The 14,527-nt window shown below is 42.8% G+C and overlaps 1 protein-coding gene across 2 annotated transcripts in view; it reads left to right on the top strand.

Moving 5' to 3' along the window:
* Nucleotides 1–11,707, top strand: part of arhgef10la (Rho guanine nucleotide exchange factor (GEF) 10-like a) — a 101,355-nt gene extending 89,648 nt beyond the window's left edge. For both annotated transcript variants that reach the window (XM_029431780.1, XM_029431779.1), the window contains 3 exons: nt 1,504–1,675; nt 7,105–7,227; nt 7,848–11,707. In XM_029431780.1, coding sequence (XP_029287640.1) covers nt 1,504–1,675; nt 7,105–7,227; nt 7,848–8,395 — 843 coding nt within the window. In that variant the 3' untranslated portion in view covers nt 8,396–11,707. The remainder of the gene's footprint in view (nt 1–1,503; nt 1,676–7,104; nt 7,228–7,847) is intronic.
* The last annotated feature ends 2,820 nt before the right edge of the window (nt 11,708–14,527 follow it).

The raw sequence follows: 14,527 nt of genomic DNA, 5'->3' as shown, positions 1-14,527 counted from the left end.
GCCTGTGTGAATGTGAATTGATATTCATGTACAAACATTGCTTTCAGGCCCTGTATCCCAGTCAAATGACACTATATATACATGCAGCTTCCCAGACAGCCTCCCAGGAGGTTTCAAGCATATGGTGAGCAAGATGGCATCCAACAAGTACAGCATGTCAGCCATCGATTAGCTGGAAGTCCCTTTTTTAGAACCACCACCCATGATAATGATTAATTAATGTGATAATTATGCAGCATTACACAGCGCAGTATGTTTTCCTTCATACACTTGTCAACTCATTTGAAATGCAATGGGTTATTGAAGGTGAAATATGCCTTTCTTTGTTTTTTATTAAGCATATCTTATGTTTTGATGGCGAAGAGATGCATTGCACATCCTTTCCCATGTGGAGCAGGAACCCACTGCTGAGGAGTCAATTAAAAGAGAAAACACATCAAAGGCTTCTCTCCTTTTCCCTAATTTCAAACAAAGGAGGACCCACTGGCAAGGGCACACAAACAGGTGGTAATCCCTGTCCGCCGGTGCATTTGGGTGGGGGTGGGCGGGTGGTGTGGCGGCGGTGCATTTCCGTCTCCACTCTCCCGCGCTCTGACTGACTAATTGCCCAGCCTCATGCAACTCGTGCATTGACAGTGATATGAGTTCCAAGATGATGCCCTAACCAGCCCTTGTCACGCCTTGGACTGCAGGGGCTGCATGTGTTCCCACGATAAGGCTCATTGCATTTATTTCAAGCTACTCATTAAGACGGTGTGCCTGAAACTCTCTTTTTCCATTGTGCGCTTTAAAAAGATAGAAGCTAGGGGAATGATGCAAAAATATGCCCCGTGTGTCAGGGACTCTGAGAATTACAAAATTAGGAGGCACAGTTTAGACTTACTCTGCAGAAAAAAGCGACTGGATGTGAGATCCAGGGAGCGTCTCCTGACCTCATCATGTCATGATGTGACAGTTATCTTGTAGTGTTTTGATCTGAACGAACACTCTAGTAAATCAACTTTGAAATGATTGTCACTGTAGTTGGCATAGCAATTAAAAGGCTGCTATCAAAGTGTGTGTCACGCTGAAGCTCGATGCAGTCGGAGCTTTTCTTTGTGTGTGTTTGATACATCTTCTTTGTCTGTCTGTCCTTCTACTCTTCCACCGTTCTTTCTTTTCCTCTTCTTACCGTCATTTGTTCTTATTGCTTTTGTCTGTGGATTCTACCGTTTTGAAAAATCCTTATGTCTTGCTGTTGAAAGTGGAAGGTGTGTCAGTCTGGGAGAAGAAAATTGGATTGTGTGTGTTTGACTGATGTATAAAATGGGTTACATTTGTTTTTTACCGGGCACTGCATAATACATAATACAGTGTTAGCAAGAGAACAATAGATGCTTATCTCGTAAATATGGATCATGTTTAAAGATTCAGTTCACATTAGAAGATATTTACTTCCCTGTGTCATGACACAGAAAGTAGAAACTAAACCAAACTATAACAGTATCATTGTCCCCATTACAGACGTTTGAAGTCCACCCAGACCCAATGATCAGCGTCGCACACATGGCGTGTGCGGGTGGAGGGGTGTGGATGGCGTTCTCCGAGGGTTCCTCCATTCGTCTCTTTCATACTGAAACACTGGAGCTTCTGCAGGAAATCAACATCTCAACACGCTCCACGCTGCTGAACACTGGTAGACACACACACACACACACACACACACACACACACACACACACACACACACACACACACACACACACACACACACACACACACACACACGTTCAACATTCACAAAAGGGGCAAATTGTCTGGGTGTCCACATACTTTTGGCCACATACCCAGCTGGGAAATGAAATCAGATTTTTCATAGTTGCTGTCACGGCTGGAGTTTATGGGCTGTAGAGGAAGGACGACAGAATGCAGAAAGGGACAATTCAGCAATTGAATCACACTTGGTCTCGACCTCCATCTTTAGAGGTCACCCTCTGTCCTGCGGAGCAGCTGAACGTTTTTCTGACCGTTGTTTCAAAATGATAGCACAAAAATGCTTTTTATTTGTACTGGACACATTTTGAGTCTTTATTATATGAGAGCAATGAGAAGCAGCTTCACATGGATGATGTTTCCTCCCCAGAATGGTATTCTTGTCTTGTCGCTCCTCGAGGTCTCGCACTCCGAGGACTGACCTGAATGTGTATCCACCTCAGGCCTTCGCTAATCCATAATAGAGCCATGGGGTGAGCAATAGGGATTAATAAAATAAATAAATAAAGTCATTTCGGAGCCTTAAAGATTTTCATACTAAGGGTTCCCATGGAAACGCTCTTGTCTTTCTCTAAACGTCCATGCTCCGGTGGCATCGTGCCAGTTTTTTTGCCTCTTCCTCTGCGTGTACCTCTCCACTTTCATCCCTTTTGAGTTCATATTTTCCTCTCTTTTTTCCTCTCTCCCTCCCCGTTTTTATCTCATCCGCTCTGCTTTAAAATCCCCCCCCCCCCCCCCCATTCACTTCTCTTTTCAGTCCGTTTAGGACGCCACAGATACCCTTTTACTTCCTGTGTGCTTTCCTTCATGATGGATGGAATATTTATCGGCCAGTGTGGATGTTTTTTCTTTTTCTTTTTGGAGGGGTAAAGAAACCATGGTAAACAAATTAGATGGCAATGAAGCATACCGTAAACTGTCTAAGCGTGATAACTACAGTACATGTGACTCAATGTCAGCTTGCCTTAAACATGTTCCAGCTGTGACAAGTGGGCCATCAGCTCATTCAGTGCATGTGGATATCATTTTGAGCTTCAGGGAGCGGTATGAATGCATCTGGATTTAAACAATTTTGTCCTTTCCGTTGAGTCACACCAGGCTGTGATTGATGTATTTAGAGCAATACTCATGGCTGTGGTAGCACTTCATCTCATCAGGAAAAAAAACAACAACTAGGTTTTCTCTTGTGAGTTGAGTAAAGAGCAAAGAATAAAAACAGGAATGTGTTTCAGACACCAAACTTTTCTCCTTTACATCAAAGTTCTCTCTGTTCAAGAGGAGACTTAAAGGAGAGCCGACTCCTATGGCAGTTGTAAAACCAGTGACCCAGAGGTCATTTTCACCCAGCACCAGTGCTTCCCCTTGAAATATGCAGCGGATTTGAGGGAGGGTGGCGGCCTCAAAGCTCGACCCTGGGGGAAGTTACAGGGTGAAAAGAAAAAGAGTTGTTCGGCTCATGTCTTCAGGGTCCACAAAAGGAAGAGGATCTTTGACTTAAGTTGTGATTTGTTGAGCTCACAAGAGAAAAGAGAATCCCCCGACACTCTCCAACCACAGATGAAATACTGATAGATTCTCTCCATCAATGGGTCTCTGCTCCCGTAGGTTTCTCCTTGACTTATGCTAGGACATGCAGTAATGACATACCCCCTAATCCTTTCCCCTTAATGTGATTTATACTCAACAGGGAATTCCAGTTGCTGTAAACAACAGAGAAGTTTCTGAGGCAGAGGAAACTGCTGATCTCTTCTCTACTAATGCCTTTAATAGTTCTTTCCTTAGGGTGAAAAAATAATATCCCAAAAATAAAGTCCTCAGTGACATATCACAGGGAAACATTAATCTGTGGAGATATCTTCTTTTTAAGGCAAACACCAGCTTCCAGGATAAACCCCCTACACGCTGTTTGCATTACTGCCGAAATTGGAGGTGCAAGACTGCCCGAGGTTAAGATATACCTTCCTAATCTCAAGTGCCTTTTGTCATTATCCTTCTTTATCGCCATTCTTAAAGACAATGCCTGGCGCCCACATCTCCCGACTTAACTCCAGATTTCATGGAAACCCGAGAGCGTCGCTCTCTCACTCAAACTGTCTAACCACAGTACAAACAGAGTCTGAGGCGATGTGAGCAGGTGGCAGACAGTTTCCAGATAAAGGCTCTTTTTTTTTGCCGACGCCTCACCCACTGCTGTGACCCTCCAAGGTGTCCACCTGAAGGCGTCTGGATCTCTGTTTGCTAAATGTGCTCCACTTCATCTTCATCACAGCATCAAGTTCCCACTGTGGATGATTCATCTCCGCGCTGCCGAATGAAGGAATTAATGACACCTTTGAGCCACTCCCGCAAATCATCGCAATCTGAGCATGACACAGAACAAACATGTAAATACAGCTAGCCATGTAAATGAGCATTCTTTTGGTTGCGATCACATGAGTGCTGCTGTAATTCAATTATGGTAGCCATGGATATTATGGTAAATGGTTCTATAGATAACTAACGGGAGCCAGGAGCTGAGGGACCACAGAAGGAATGCAAAAATAAATCCACAACAAACATTGTTTTTCACCCCTTTTGTTAAGTGGAAACAAAGGATGTGCATGTATAATAAGAGCGTGCAATTATCCTTTTCCCCGTCACAAATGCAGCGCGACAAAATGGAGAAGTTCACAACGCGTACTCATGTCGACGCCTGCATCACGCTCTATCACAGGAGGAAAAATGTACCTTTATCCAAATCTTTAGAAAATCACCCTAAATGACTTAATTTGTCACATTAGCAGAGAAGCGCCAATAAGAACCACTAATATATCTGATTAGACAAATAATAAACAAACAAATGAATGCAACATTGTCCTGTGTTTGCATGTTTTTCAAAATGTGACCACAACATATGATATCAAAATATGTAAATATGTGCGCGGCTGTGATGTGTTAAAGTTCACCCACAGACAGCCATGTAGTGCTTCGCTCCATCGATGAGTCATAGACTCACAGTGTGCAAAGTGTGATGAGTTGGAGACGTTCTCCGAAAAGAAATGATTGACCTTAAATGTCAAAACTTTGAATGTTATTAAACAGTGCAAGTCTTTCTGCTCCGAACTCTCTGATAACCTTTGTAAATATGTAACATGTTGTTAAACCTCTTAGACCTCTTAGACCGCCGGCGGGCCCAGCACGTCTTATATCCTTCTGTACCTGGACATTTTTTTAACTCTGAAAAAAAAAATGTTTTGGGGGGATTTTTGGAAAGCTTAGAATCTGTCTATTTTAATATGGAGATGAAAATCACAACAGCGGTACACTCACGTACACTCAAAATCATAACTTTGAGCCCACTTACCTATAAAGCCTCATAAATATCCTCTTTTCAGCAATATTTTGAAAAAGACCTAAGGCATTGCCAGAGGTCCACACGTTCGTCTCCGGGAAAAAGATATCCACTGTGAACATCGTCACATCGATACAAGTCCATGAACAGGTGTTGCAATCTGTGAAATCAGCTGATCGATTTGTACATTGTGTGATCATAAACAGTCATAACTTAATATCTCGTGCTCTCATCACGGTTCAGACACGTCCTGGTTTTAGCGCGGGCTCTCAGCGTTAGATTGACACTTCATTTGAGCCAATCGGAGCTTCGACGGGTCTTTTACAACCTTCATGAGCCAATGAGTGTCAACTTGATAAGAAAGTGCCCACCCACTTCTTTTGTTACAAACTGACCCTGGACCAGCTCAGCGTCCTGGTGGCGCGCGCATCGTAAAGGAAATGTGCGCCTCTTTCGTTAGATGCGTCACTTCCCTTGGTTTGCTTATTCAAAATAACATTTATTTCCAAAATAATATTTATTATTTATTGTACAAAAAAAATACAAAAAAAACATACAAATATTAGAAAAAAATGTGTTTATACTTCACTTACTCTGTGTGATTACTACTAACGGGTAATATGGGTATATAATAGTTATTTATAAATAAAAATAAATAAATATTATAATATGTACAGTACATGTACATATTGCACAGTTGGTGTACGCCCGGTGTTACTAATAGACAAACCTGTCTAATAAATTAAGTTTTTATCCCTTTTTATCTGAAATTGGGTGGTGAACTTGATAACACTTGGTTCTATGTTTCTATTTTGTATTTCAGCTCTGGACTACCAGCTATATCCATCTTCAGACATCTTTTTCAACAACAAACTTCAGACGGAGTGTATTTTTTCAAATTCAAATTCAGTATATTCAGACCACTATCACTCAGTGCCAGAAGCACTTGGAGTGATTATTCACTGTTTTGCAAGAACAATAAGAGAGTTATCTTTTGAATGAGACCAAAATCATGCAGCTGGTGCAAATGGTTGAAGAGCAGCTTTCAATTTACTTTGGGTATGTCGTTTGTAGGTATTTTCGAAAAAATTCTTTTTAGTGTTTGCTTAGGACACTAAACTAGAACATTTGTCAGAATAGTGAAGTTGCTCTGCCACGGCAGCTCCAACAGAAATAACAAAAAGGTGAGAAAGATGTCCGATACGGAACATGCCCACACCAGCATGAAAGAAAACACCTGTGTGTGCACTGCGGGCTCGTAAGGCCTTACTTCTCTAGAAGAAGTTTTGATGTCTGTACTCGCTGCAGAATACATCGAGTTCTCTCTCCGCCTATAAAAGAGAAATTCCCTGTATCAGTTTTGCTTTTACGGTAGGAGGTGAAAACTTTAAAGCTCAATATTTCAGACATCCAATGCCAAACTTCACAGAGTCTTGTTTCATACTCGTGCTTCTTTTGAGATTGTTCTTTCAACTGGGTCAGTAGCAGGTAGACAAATCCAATTTTTCATAATCTTACGTAACCTGGAGGCGTAAGGTGGCTGTGCTGAGCATGTGCTAAGCTTAAACCTTACCAAAAGCTAACAATGATAACCAACCAAAAAACTTTATTTCATTATGCCAGAGCAGCTTCCGAAACACAGCGTTTTGGAAGAACTACTGGTAATATTAAAACAAAGGGAGTTCATCATTCACTCTCTAAGACAGGGGTCTTCAGCGTTTCTCAGGGCAAGGACCCCCAAACTGGTGTAGCGTGGAGCAGGGACCCCCCTACTTTATATATTGTATAGAAGAGGCTTGAAGAGGTCCCCTCTCCTTTCCTCCGCTCTGTCTCTGACTGTATGTGTGCGTGTGTGTCGGGAGCGAAGTCCCTCCCTTCGCGAAACACAGCAGAGGAAGGAATGTGTGGAGTCCTGTTGAAGACCTATGCTCTAAGACATAGAACATCCAGTCTAGTTTTCTGTCATAGAAGGTGTTGGAGAACAACTCTAATACATTTTCTGTCTGTTTTCTATATTGCAGGTCAAAAGAACATGCGAGTGACAAGTCTGCTAATTTGCCAGGGGCTGTTATGGGTGGGCACTGCCCAAGGCTTAATTATCACTCTACCAGTTCCCAAACTGGAGGGCATCCCCAAAATAACAGGTATGGATCAGAGGAGGAGGAGGGGGGGGGGGGGGGGGGGGGAGCTCTGCTTGAGAGCTACACTACAAAAAAGAAAAGTTTTTTCCCCATAACAGAAAACGACTCTGACACTTCCCATTATTGAGGTCACACTTCACATTTTTCTTGTGCTTCTAGGAATCACTGCAAATATTACCAGGAAGGCAGGCAACACACAAATCATACTGTGTATATATATATATATATATATATATATATATATATATATTGTATTATACAGGGTAATTTAGAAACTGCCTGCCGGTGTTTTGTTAATTATGCCAAGTGAATGAGGTCGTTATTCTCCCACTTGCACAAACCTTACTTCATGACCTTCTTATTCCAAGCGAGTTTATTGAACGCTATGTAAAACACCACAAACTTTATCAACCATTATTACTGTTACAGCCGCAGAATTATAATAAATACAGTTGACTGACATGCATTGTGATCCAGGGTTCAAGTCATTTTCAGTCCACATAATTCAAAACTGCAACTTGCATAATAATCTCCTTTAAGTCATGTATCTGACGTTGACTCAGGCCTGTATGGGAACATTATTTATTGTCCCTCTGGATGACCTTTAAATAATCTGTCTGCAGGAAAGGGAATGGTCTCTCTAAACGCTCACTATGGGCCCGTGGAGTTCCTGGTGGCCACCACCAGCACTCTGTCCCCTGAGCTGCTGAAGAGGGATTCTGTCGTGGACGGCCAAGACTCTGCTTTTGGCGGCGAGGACCGCAGCGACACCTCCTCTCAGGAATCCCTGCAACAGTCCTACCAGGGCGAGGGGAGAGGCAAAGGACGCGGCGTTCTGCTGCAGTACAAGCTGCGGTCCACGTCGGGACTGCCCGGACGCCCGTTAACCGCGCTGGCCGACGAGGCATCAGACTCCTCCCTGGAGTCTTTGGAGCACAGCGTGGAAGATGGATCTATCTATGAGCTCAGCGATGACCCAGAAATGTGGGTTCGGGGACGTCCTTGTGAGAGGGACGGGGGACGCAGGGACAGGGTGATCTCTGCAGCGGTTATCTCCGGAGGCAAAGGCTTCCGTCGAGCGAAGGAAGGAGCGGCAGCAGCAGGTACGAGGACAAGTTGGGAGGGTTTAGAGAATAATCTTATGGTATGGCAGCTCCCACTGACAGTGTGATATGGAAAACATATGGCAAGGTGACGGGTATTTATACACGTGTACCCGGCTCAGCCTTGAATCAACCGTTCCATGAATTCAAAGGATTGAAATAAACATGCATGATGTGAAGGCGTTGCCACCGTTACGGAGCTTGACATGTTATGATTCAGCCTTCGAATAAGGAAGCTTAAACATGCTGTTTTCCAGAGGTACTCTCAGCCCATAGGACACTTTGAATGTTCAGGAACGTGCGTCATCATCTTCCCAGCGGTGCACAGGCCGCCGCAGATTAGTTCCCTGTGATTGTCGTGATCTGGTTGTTCCTCCTGCCTTCGTTAAGACTGATACGCCTCCATTTAACCTCATCATTGCGCCCCGCGTGCTCTGCCACATTTATTTTATGCGAAAGACTTCCGTTTGAGCGCACATGGACAGCACGCCTTTGAGAGGCAGCCTTTGTTGAATCCGCCATGCTCTGCAGAGTTGGAGATGGACATCTTTTATCTGATCCTGTGGGAGAGATCCCATCTGTTTGGAGCTGAAAGCTGGGGACTTCCACCGCATCACAAAGCACATTAGCATCACTTTATTAGCTTTGCCAGCCTTTCTCTCATCCCATACAATGTGAATGTATGATACCTTTTATTGTGTCGCGAAATTTTAAATCTGTGCTCTTTAATTGTTCCTGTATTTGTTGCAGCTGTTGCAGAAATGGTTTTTGGTTACATACAATAGTTCCTTCCAGGAGCTTACCATGAGAGTCGTGGTAGTACAAAAGAAAAGTGTCAAAGATGTTGTTGCTCCACTTTACAGAATCTACATTTGCACTGTAGACATCCTGTAATTATTAGATTTATTTTGAGGAAAACTTCTCTGTGCCACATTTTCGAGTATTATCTCGCTGCGAATAAACACAGATGTTTCATTATTCACTGTGATCCATCAGCTAGATGAAACAAATGTGCGCCCAGGGTTGTGACACATCAGCTGGAAACACCAGTTACACATCAAAAGCAAAACTATAAACGAATGATGAAATAAAAAGGGCTGCAGCTTTCTAAACTGCTATCAGCTATGTATCAACAGAGGGAACCTCAGAGTGCACATTAATAATATACAATATGATTCTGATTAACGATGGGGTTTTACAATACGCAGCATTAGTCTGCATTACAATGAACAGACAGGGATGTATATTATCTCTGATATCAGCCATGTAAACCTTGTCCCACTTGTTTTGATGCTAATATATAGTATATATTTGGAGTTTAATGCAAACGTTAATATTTTACGATCAAGATATGAGAATGATGATTGTCATGCCTGAAACCTCACGTCTCCATGCGGTGATTATCACGTCATTAAACCCTTTTTGTTGTGTTTTCTTCATAACTCTTTACTTGATGTGTGTGGTCGCATTGGCAGGCTTGTGAACACAGAGTATTGACATTGACTACTCTATCTTGCGGATACATTATATACTTTACAGTGTGTTAAACAAGTAGGCGGAGGCCACGCGAGTGGCAAGTATGACAATGGCATAGTGCATTTTCAATAAATGGAGCGCTGGTGAAGGTTAGGGTATAATGTCTCTCCACCTATGTCTCTACTCAGCCCCGTCCACCACTCATGGAATCTCATATTATCCTTTCTTTACAGATGAAACGTGGAGTTCACGTTTTGTATTTCCCTGAGGCACATTGAGGTTTATTTTCTCTTTGCTTCTCCTCCTCACAACAGACTGCGTCAAAAGCATTTACACGTCCTGCTGTCAGCCAGAATCGTAAAAAAAAATAAAAAAATCTGATGATGTAAAGCGTCCTTGGATGCTGTCATCTAAATGTAAATCTCAATGTCACGTCAGAAATGTATACTCTTAATTCATGTGAGATTCAACGCCCTGATGGTCACTACAGAGGTGCTTTAACCACATCAGTGTGTTCCTCCACTTTCACCAGCTCATCTGCTAACAGCTGACATTTAATCTCAACGGCATCCTGACATTTGATTTTCTTACACTACATGTGTACAGGTATTATCCACGCACTGAATATTAATACTTATGAATGACCGTACTGTACTACTAATTAAAACTGTTACTGTGCTAATTAAACCTGCGTTCCCTTTTGTAAAGAGGTGTTGATGTGTTTAGATGATACTGTGGTGTTAAAGGAGAAGTCGCGTTTATTACACATTTTGGATCTTATTTCTTGTTTTAGATGTTGGCCATCAGTTAACTCGACAAGTTCATTTGCTGAGGTCGGGGATCATGACGACGACACTAAAAAAGAAGTTTGGCGAGATAAGAAACCCAAAGAGTCACGCGATCACACAGGGTTCAAACAATCCCCGGGTATTTGGAAGAGAAAAAAGGAAAAATGTAATTTTTGTTGTATCTGAATTGTGTGTTGTAAACATCCGTCACAGAACAACTTCCAAGCTCAACTCTGACCTGCGATACCTTCCAGTTGTCCTGTGCGATGAGGCATTACTACTGACATGATGGGTGCATTGACCTTTACTTTCACCACCTGTTGTACAAACCTGTTGCCGTGTGCACAGCCTGTGTGATCATCTGGCTGCTCGTTTCTTCCCCCGTCGGGCTCCGTCGTCGCGATATCGCACACAGTACTCTGGTGCGTGCGAAGTTAAACAACCGATGGCCAAACCTACAAAAAGTAAAGATTACAAAAGACGAGTAATAAACCAGAATTATCCTTCAAGCAAAAGTATTACATGCATGTATGAACGCAGCGCTCGTTCCTCTGTGGTACAATACTTTAATGTTACATGTCTAAACATTGTCTAACAAGCTTATGCTAAATAAAAAACATGTTTAAACTTGAGTTTGACCTTCTTTTTTTTTATACGACTGATTTGGAATGAGTTTGCTTATGTTGTCACAGTTTTAGAGATGTGTCGTACATCTGCAGCATTATTATGCTAATGATGTCACACTTCTCTCTGACTCAGCAGACGGAACATCTTTGATGTTTCATTTGGATTATCGTATCACTGTTTTTTTGCTTGTTTTGATTATTCAAATTACAATAAGTTTACCTTTACATCTGCTGGAAGCCAATGTATTTGCTATTATATAAATAAAAAAATGAGAATACAGAGACTGGAGAAAAAAAAAAGGAAAACGACGTTGTTTGATCTCTAATGCACCACCCTGCAGACGTCACGTCGTGGGGAGTCCAGGTTCTTGTTGCGTTCTCAAGGAGTCTTAAGTCAAAAAGTCTATTTAGTAAGTTGATTGCATGTCAGAATGAATAATGATTAACCCCTGTTAACCTGCCAAATCAATAAAACATTTCCTTGAATTGACATTTCTTTCGAGATTCGTTTTGGCATTTCTTATTCGTTGTTAATAGTGAGAGTTTGGGAGTGAAGAGGAAAGAGCAGCAGAGGTTCTGCGCCAAGGAATCGCCGCCTACACGGTGCACGCGCTCTGCCAGGTGAAGCCACCGCCGTGACACTTCCTGTCAAATACAGGGTACAATACAGTGCTGTCGTATACAATACAGTATTTGAGTAAAACTTGATGAGCATTGAGACTTTTGTCACATCCTTTACGCCTCTTCACCTTCATTATGCCAGCGGCTTATGTCTCTTCAGGGAGATGAGCGGGATGGTTACGAGCGAGCTCAAAGTGCAGGTGAAATCACACTGGGGAACCCCAACCGTCCATCTCGTCCACCCCTCCTCCTCTTACTGTCACAGCTCGTCTTTATCGCCGTCTCTCTCCCTCGCTGGGTTTCTTTATCCCAATCCACTTTCCGTCAAAGTAGGAAATGAAGCAGAGTGCTGTTTCCTCATGACCAATCACCAGGTCAATGAGTGCTGTTGTCCTTTGACCTGAAAGTTACATTAATAGCCTCCTCGTCCTAACTCCACACGGGGCAGTCAGGTCACATAAAAGCCCCCCTTTGCTGCTGACAATGTCAGATAAAGGGGCACGCGCCGGGTGCAGCGGGTCGCACATCTACAGGAATCAGCCTCAGCAGTAGCCTTGGAATTTAGCAGGAAAGGTCAACGCTAAAGGGAAGCGTAGCCGATGGTATAAATCAGTCAGACGGAGGCTCAGGTGTGTAATGCAACATTTAGATAATCACGGCACGCGACTGGTCTGATCACAACCAGCTGAGGCTTTCGAACACTGGAGCTCCATGTGAAGTAGTTATACAAATACAAACAGGCACAGATGGGTTTTATATAATTAAATGTTTTGTGATGTCTTTCAGTGGGATATGCATAATACAAAAAAATGGGCGTCAGAAAAAGATGCCTTCTCTGCCATTAATATGCCTCCTCGTTCTCTGTGGATGTGTATAATCTAGGCTTTGTTTACTTGTACTCTTTTCAGTTTTGCCGCAAGCTCTCATTTACCCAAAGTTTTTGGCTCATAGATGTTATCCTGGGAGCACACAGTACGCAAACCGGCATCCAGCAGCACAATAAGGATCACTCTGCTACAGGAAGCTGCTGAAAGGGTCCACAAAACTCCAGAGAGAATTGAGAATGTAATAGTGATCTGATAAAGCAGTGCTGAATTGCACCTTGTACCTGGGTCAGCATTAGAACACATCCTCGCCTAGAAGCAAAATGACAAAATGAGAGGCAGAAATGCTGCGCAAGCGTTTCACACGGTCAAGACTGGAGCACTATGTGGCATAAATACGTATGCTTTTTCTGGCGGGACTTCAGCAAAGCTCCTTTTTTCTAAACCTTTCTATAGATATTTCCTGCCAATTAACCCTGCTTCAGGAGAGATTTGCCTATCTCAAGCCCCAGCTTTGCGCCTGTGCAGCTCGCGGCGTCACTCTCCTACGTCTCAGGTATAATTTGCATGCCTCGGTCAAGGCTAAACTGAAGCGGATGAAGCGGATGAAGCGCTGCGGTTTGAAGGTCTCCCTGCTTTATCTGCCGACTCCTAAGAAAGCCAGGCATATTTGCATTGCTTTTCATTTCCGCAGGCTTTGGCAGTGCGGATGATAAAGGAGGAAGAGCACACTGTACAAACCTTGCTTAACAAAGGAAGCAGTAGCTAATGATTTGCATACGGAGAAAGCGAGGATAAGGCCCACACAGGGCTGCCTCAGGTGTTATTATCGCCCTCCATCAACGCTCGGAGCTGATGCCTGTCAATATCCACGTGCACGGCCTCTTTCAGAGACGGTCACATGGTCGCTGTCAGATGTAGCCGTCTCCCCTGGCAGTCTCACGTGAACCAAGAAGAAAAACAATCTATATTTCAAAAGAGGGTATTGTTTTCCAGTTCACCTAACTTCTAGATCTGAGGACTAAACTCCCCCCAATGCCTCATATTCACTTCCCCGGCTTTTATTTAATACCTTTTAATCATGCCAAAGGTGAATGAAAATGTGATCACTGTACATTATTGAACTGGAGTCTGCTTTATGGCGTGACACGGTGCCTGTATTGAATAGTTAGCATCTCTTCGTCCATCTATTTGTATTGAGCTACTGGAAAATAAATGTAGTGCTCGGTAACAGTGTTATCTTTTTAATGCTTTCCTATTCTGCGCCTTCCTTTGGCTATGACATTATCTTTGTCTTTGTTTTTGCAGTCTGTAAAATCACAATAGTTGAAGTGTAGCTGAAGAATTTTATAGGCAATTTCCTCAAAACACATTTATATAACGTCTCCGAGCCGATCCTCCTGTCCCCACTCTTATTTACTGTTATATGTATAAACATGGCAGCTTTACATGCTGTGCATTTCCTTCTGTCCGGCACTGTTTATTTTTTCTAAGACTGTTATAACCTCTGAACAGTGACCTTCAATTCATATATCTGTTGCTATAACTCACAGCTGCTATCTCAGCGCGACCTCTGTGGACCAGATAAAATGTCTTTTTATGTTTCACAGTGAATCAAATCACTTTATCCCAACATTTCTCTGACTATTCAAACAGAAAAGAGAAATGTTAGCATTCAGACCCAGCGTTTCTCCTTTGTGCATCCTTGTTGAAGTTGGATGCCAGCCAGGGAACATTTGAGAGGTAAATAACACTTTGAATGTAGCTTTAACCTGGCTGCATTTCACCAGAGGATAAAACATTCGACTCGAACCATTTTCGGCATTAAAAACAAAAACATATCAATTTGGCTTTTAACACCTTCA

The sequence above is a fragment of the Cottoperca gobio genome, chromosome 5 (genome assembly GCF_900634415.1).
Source record: "Cottoperca gobio chromosome 5, fCotGob3.1, whole genome shotgun sequence".
Taxonomy (NCBI): domain Eukaryota; kingdom Metazoa; phylum Chordata; class Actinopteri; order Perciformes; family Bovichtidae; genus Cottoperca; species Cottoperca gobio.
Note: the sequence above shows the minus strand (reverse complement) of the source record. Positions and strands in the feature narration are given on the sequence as shown.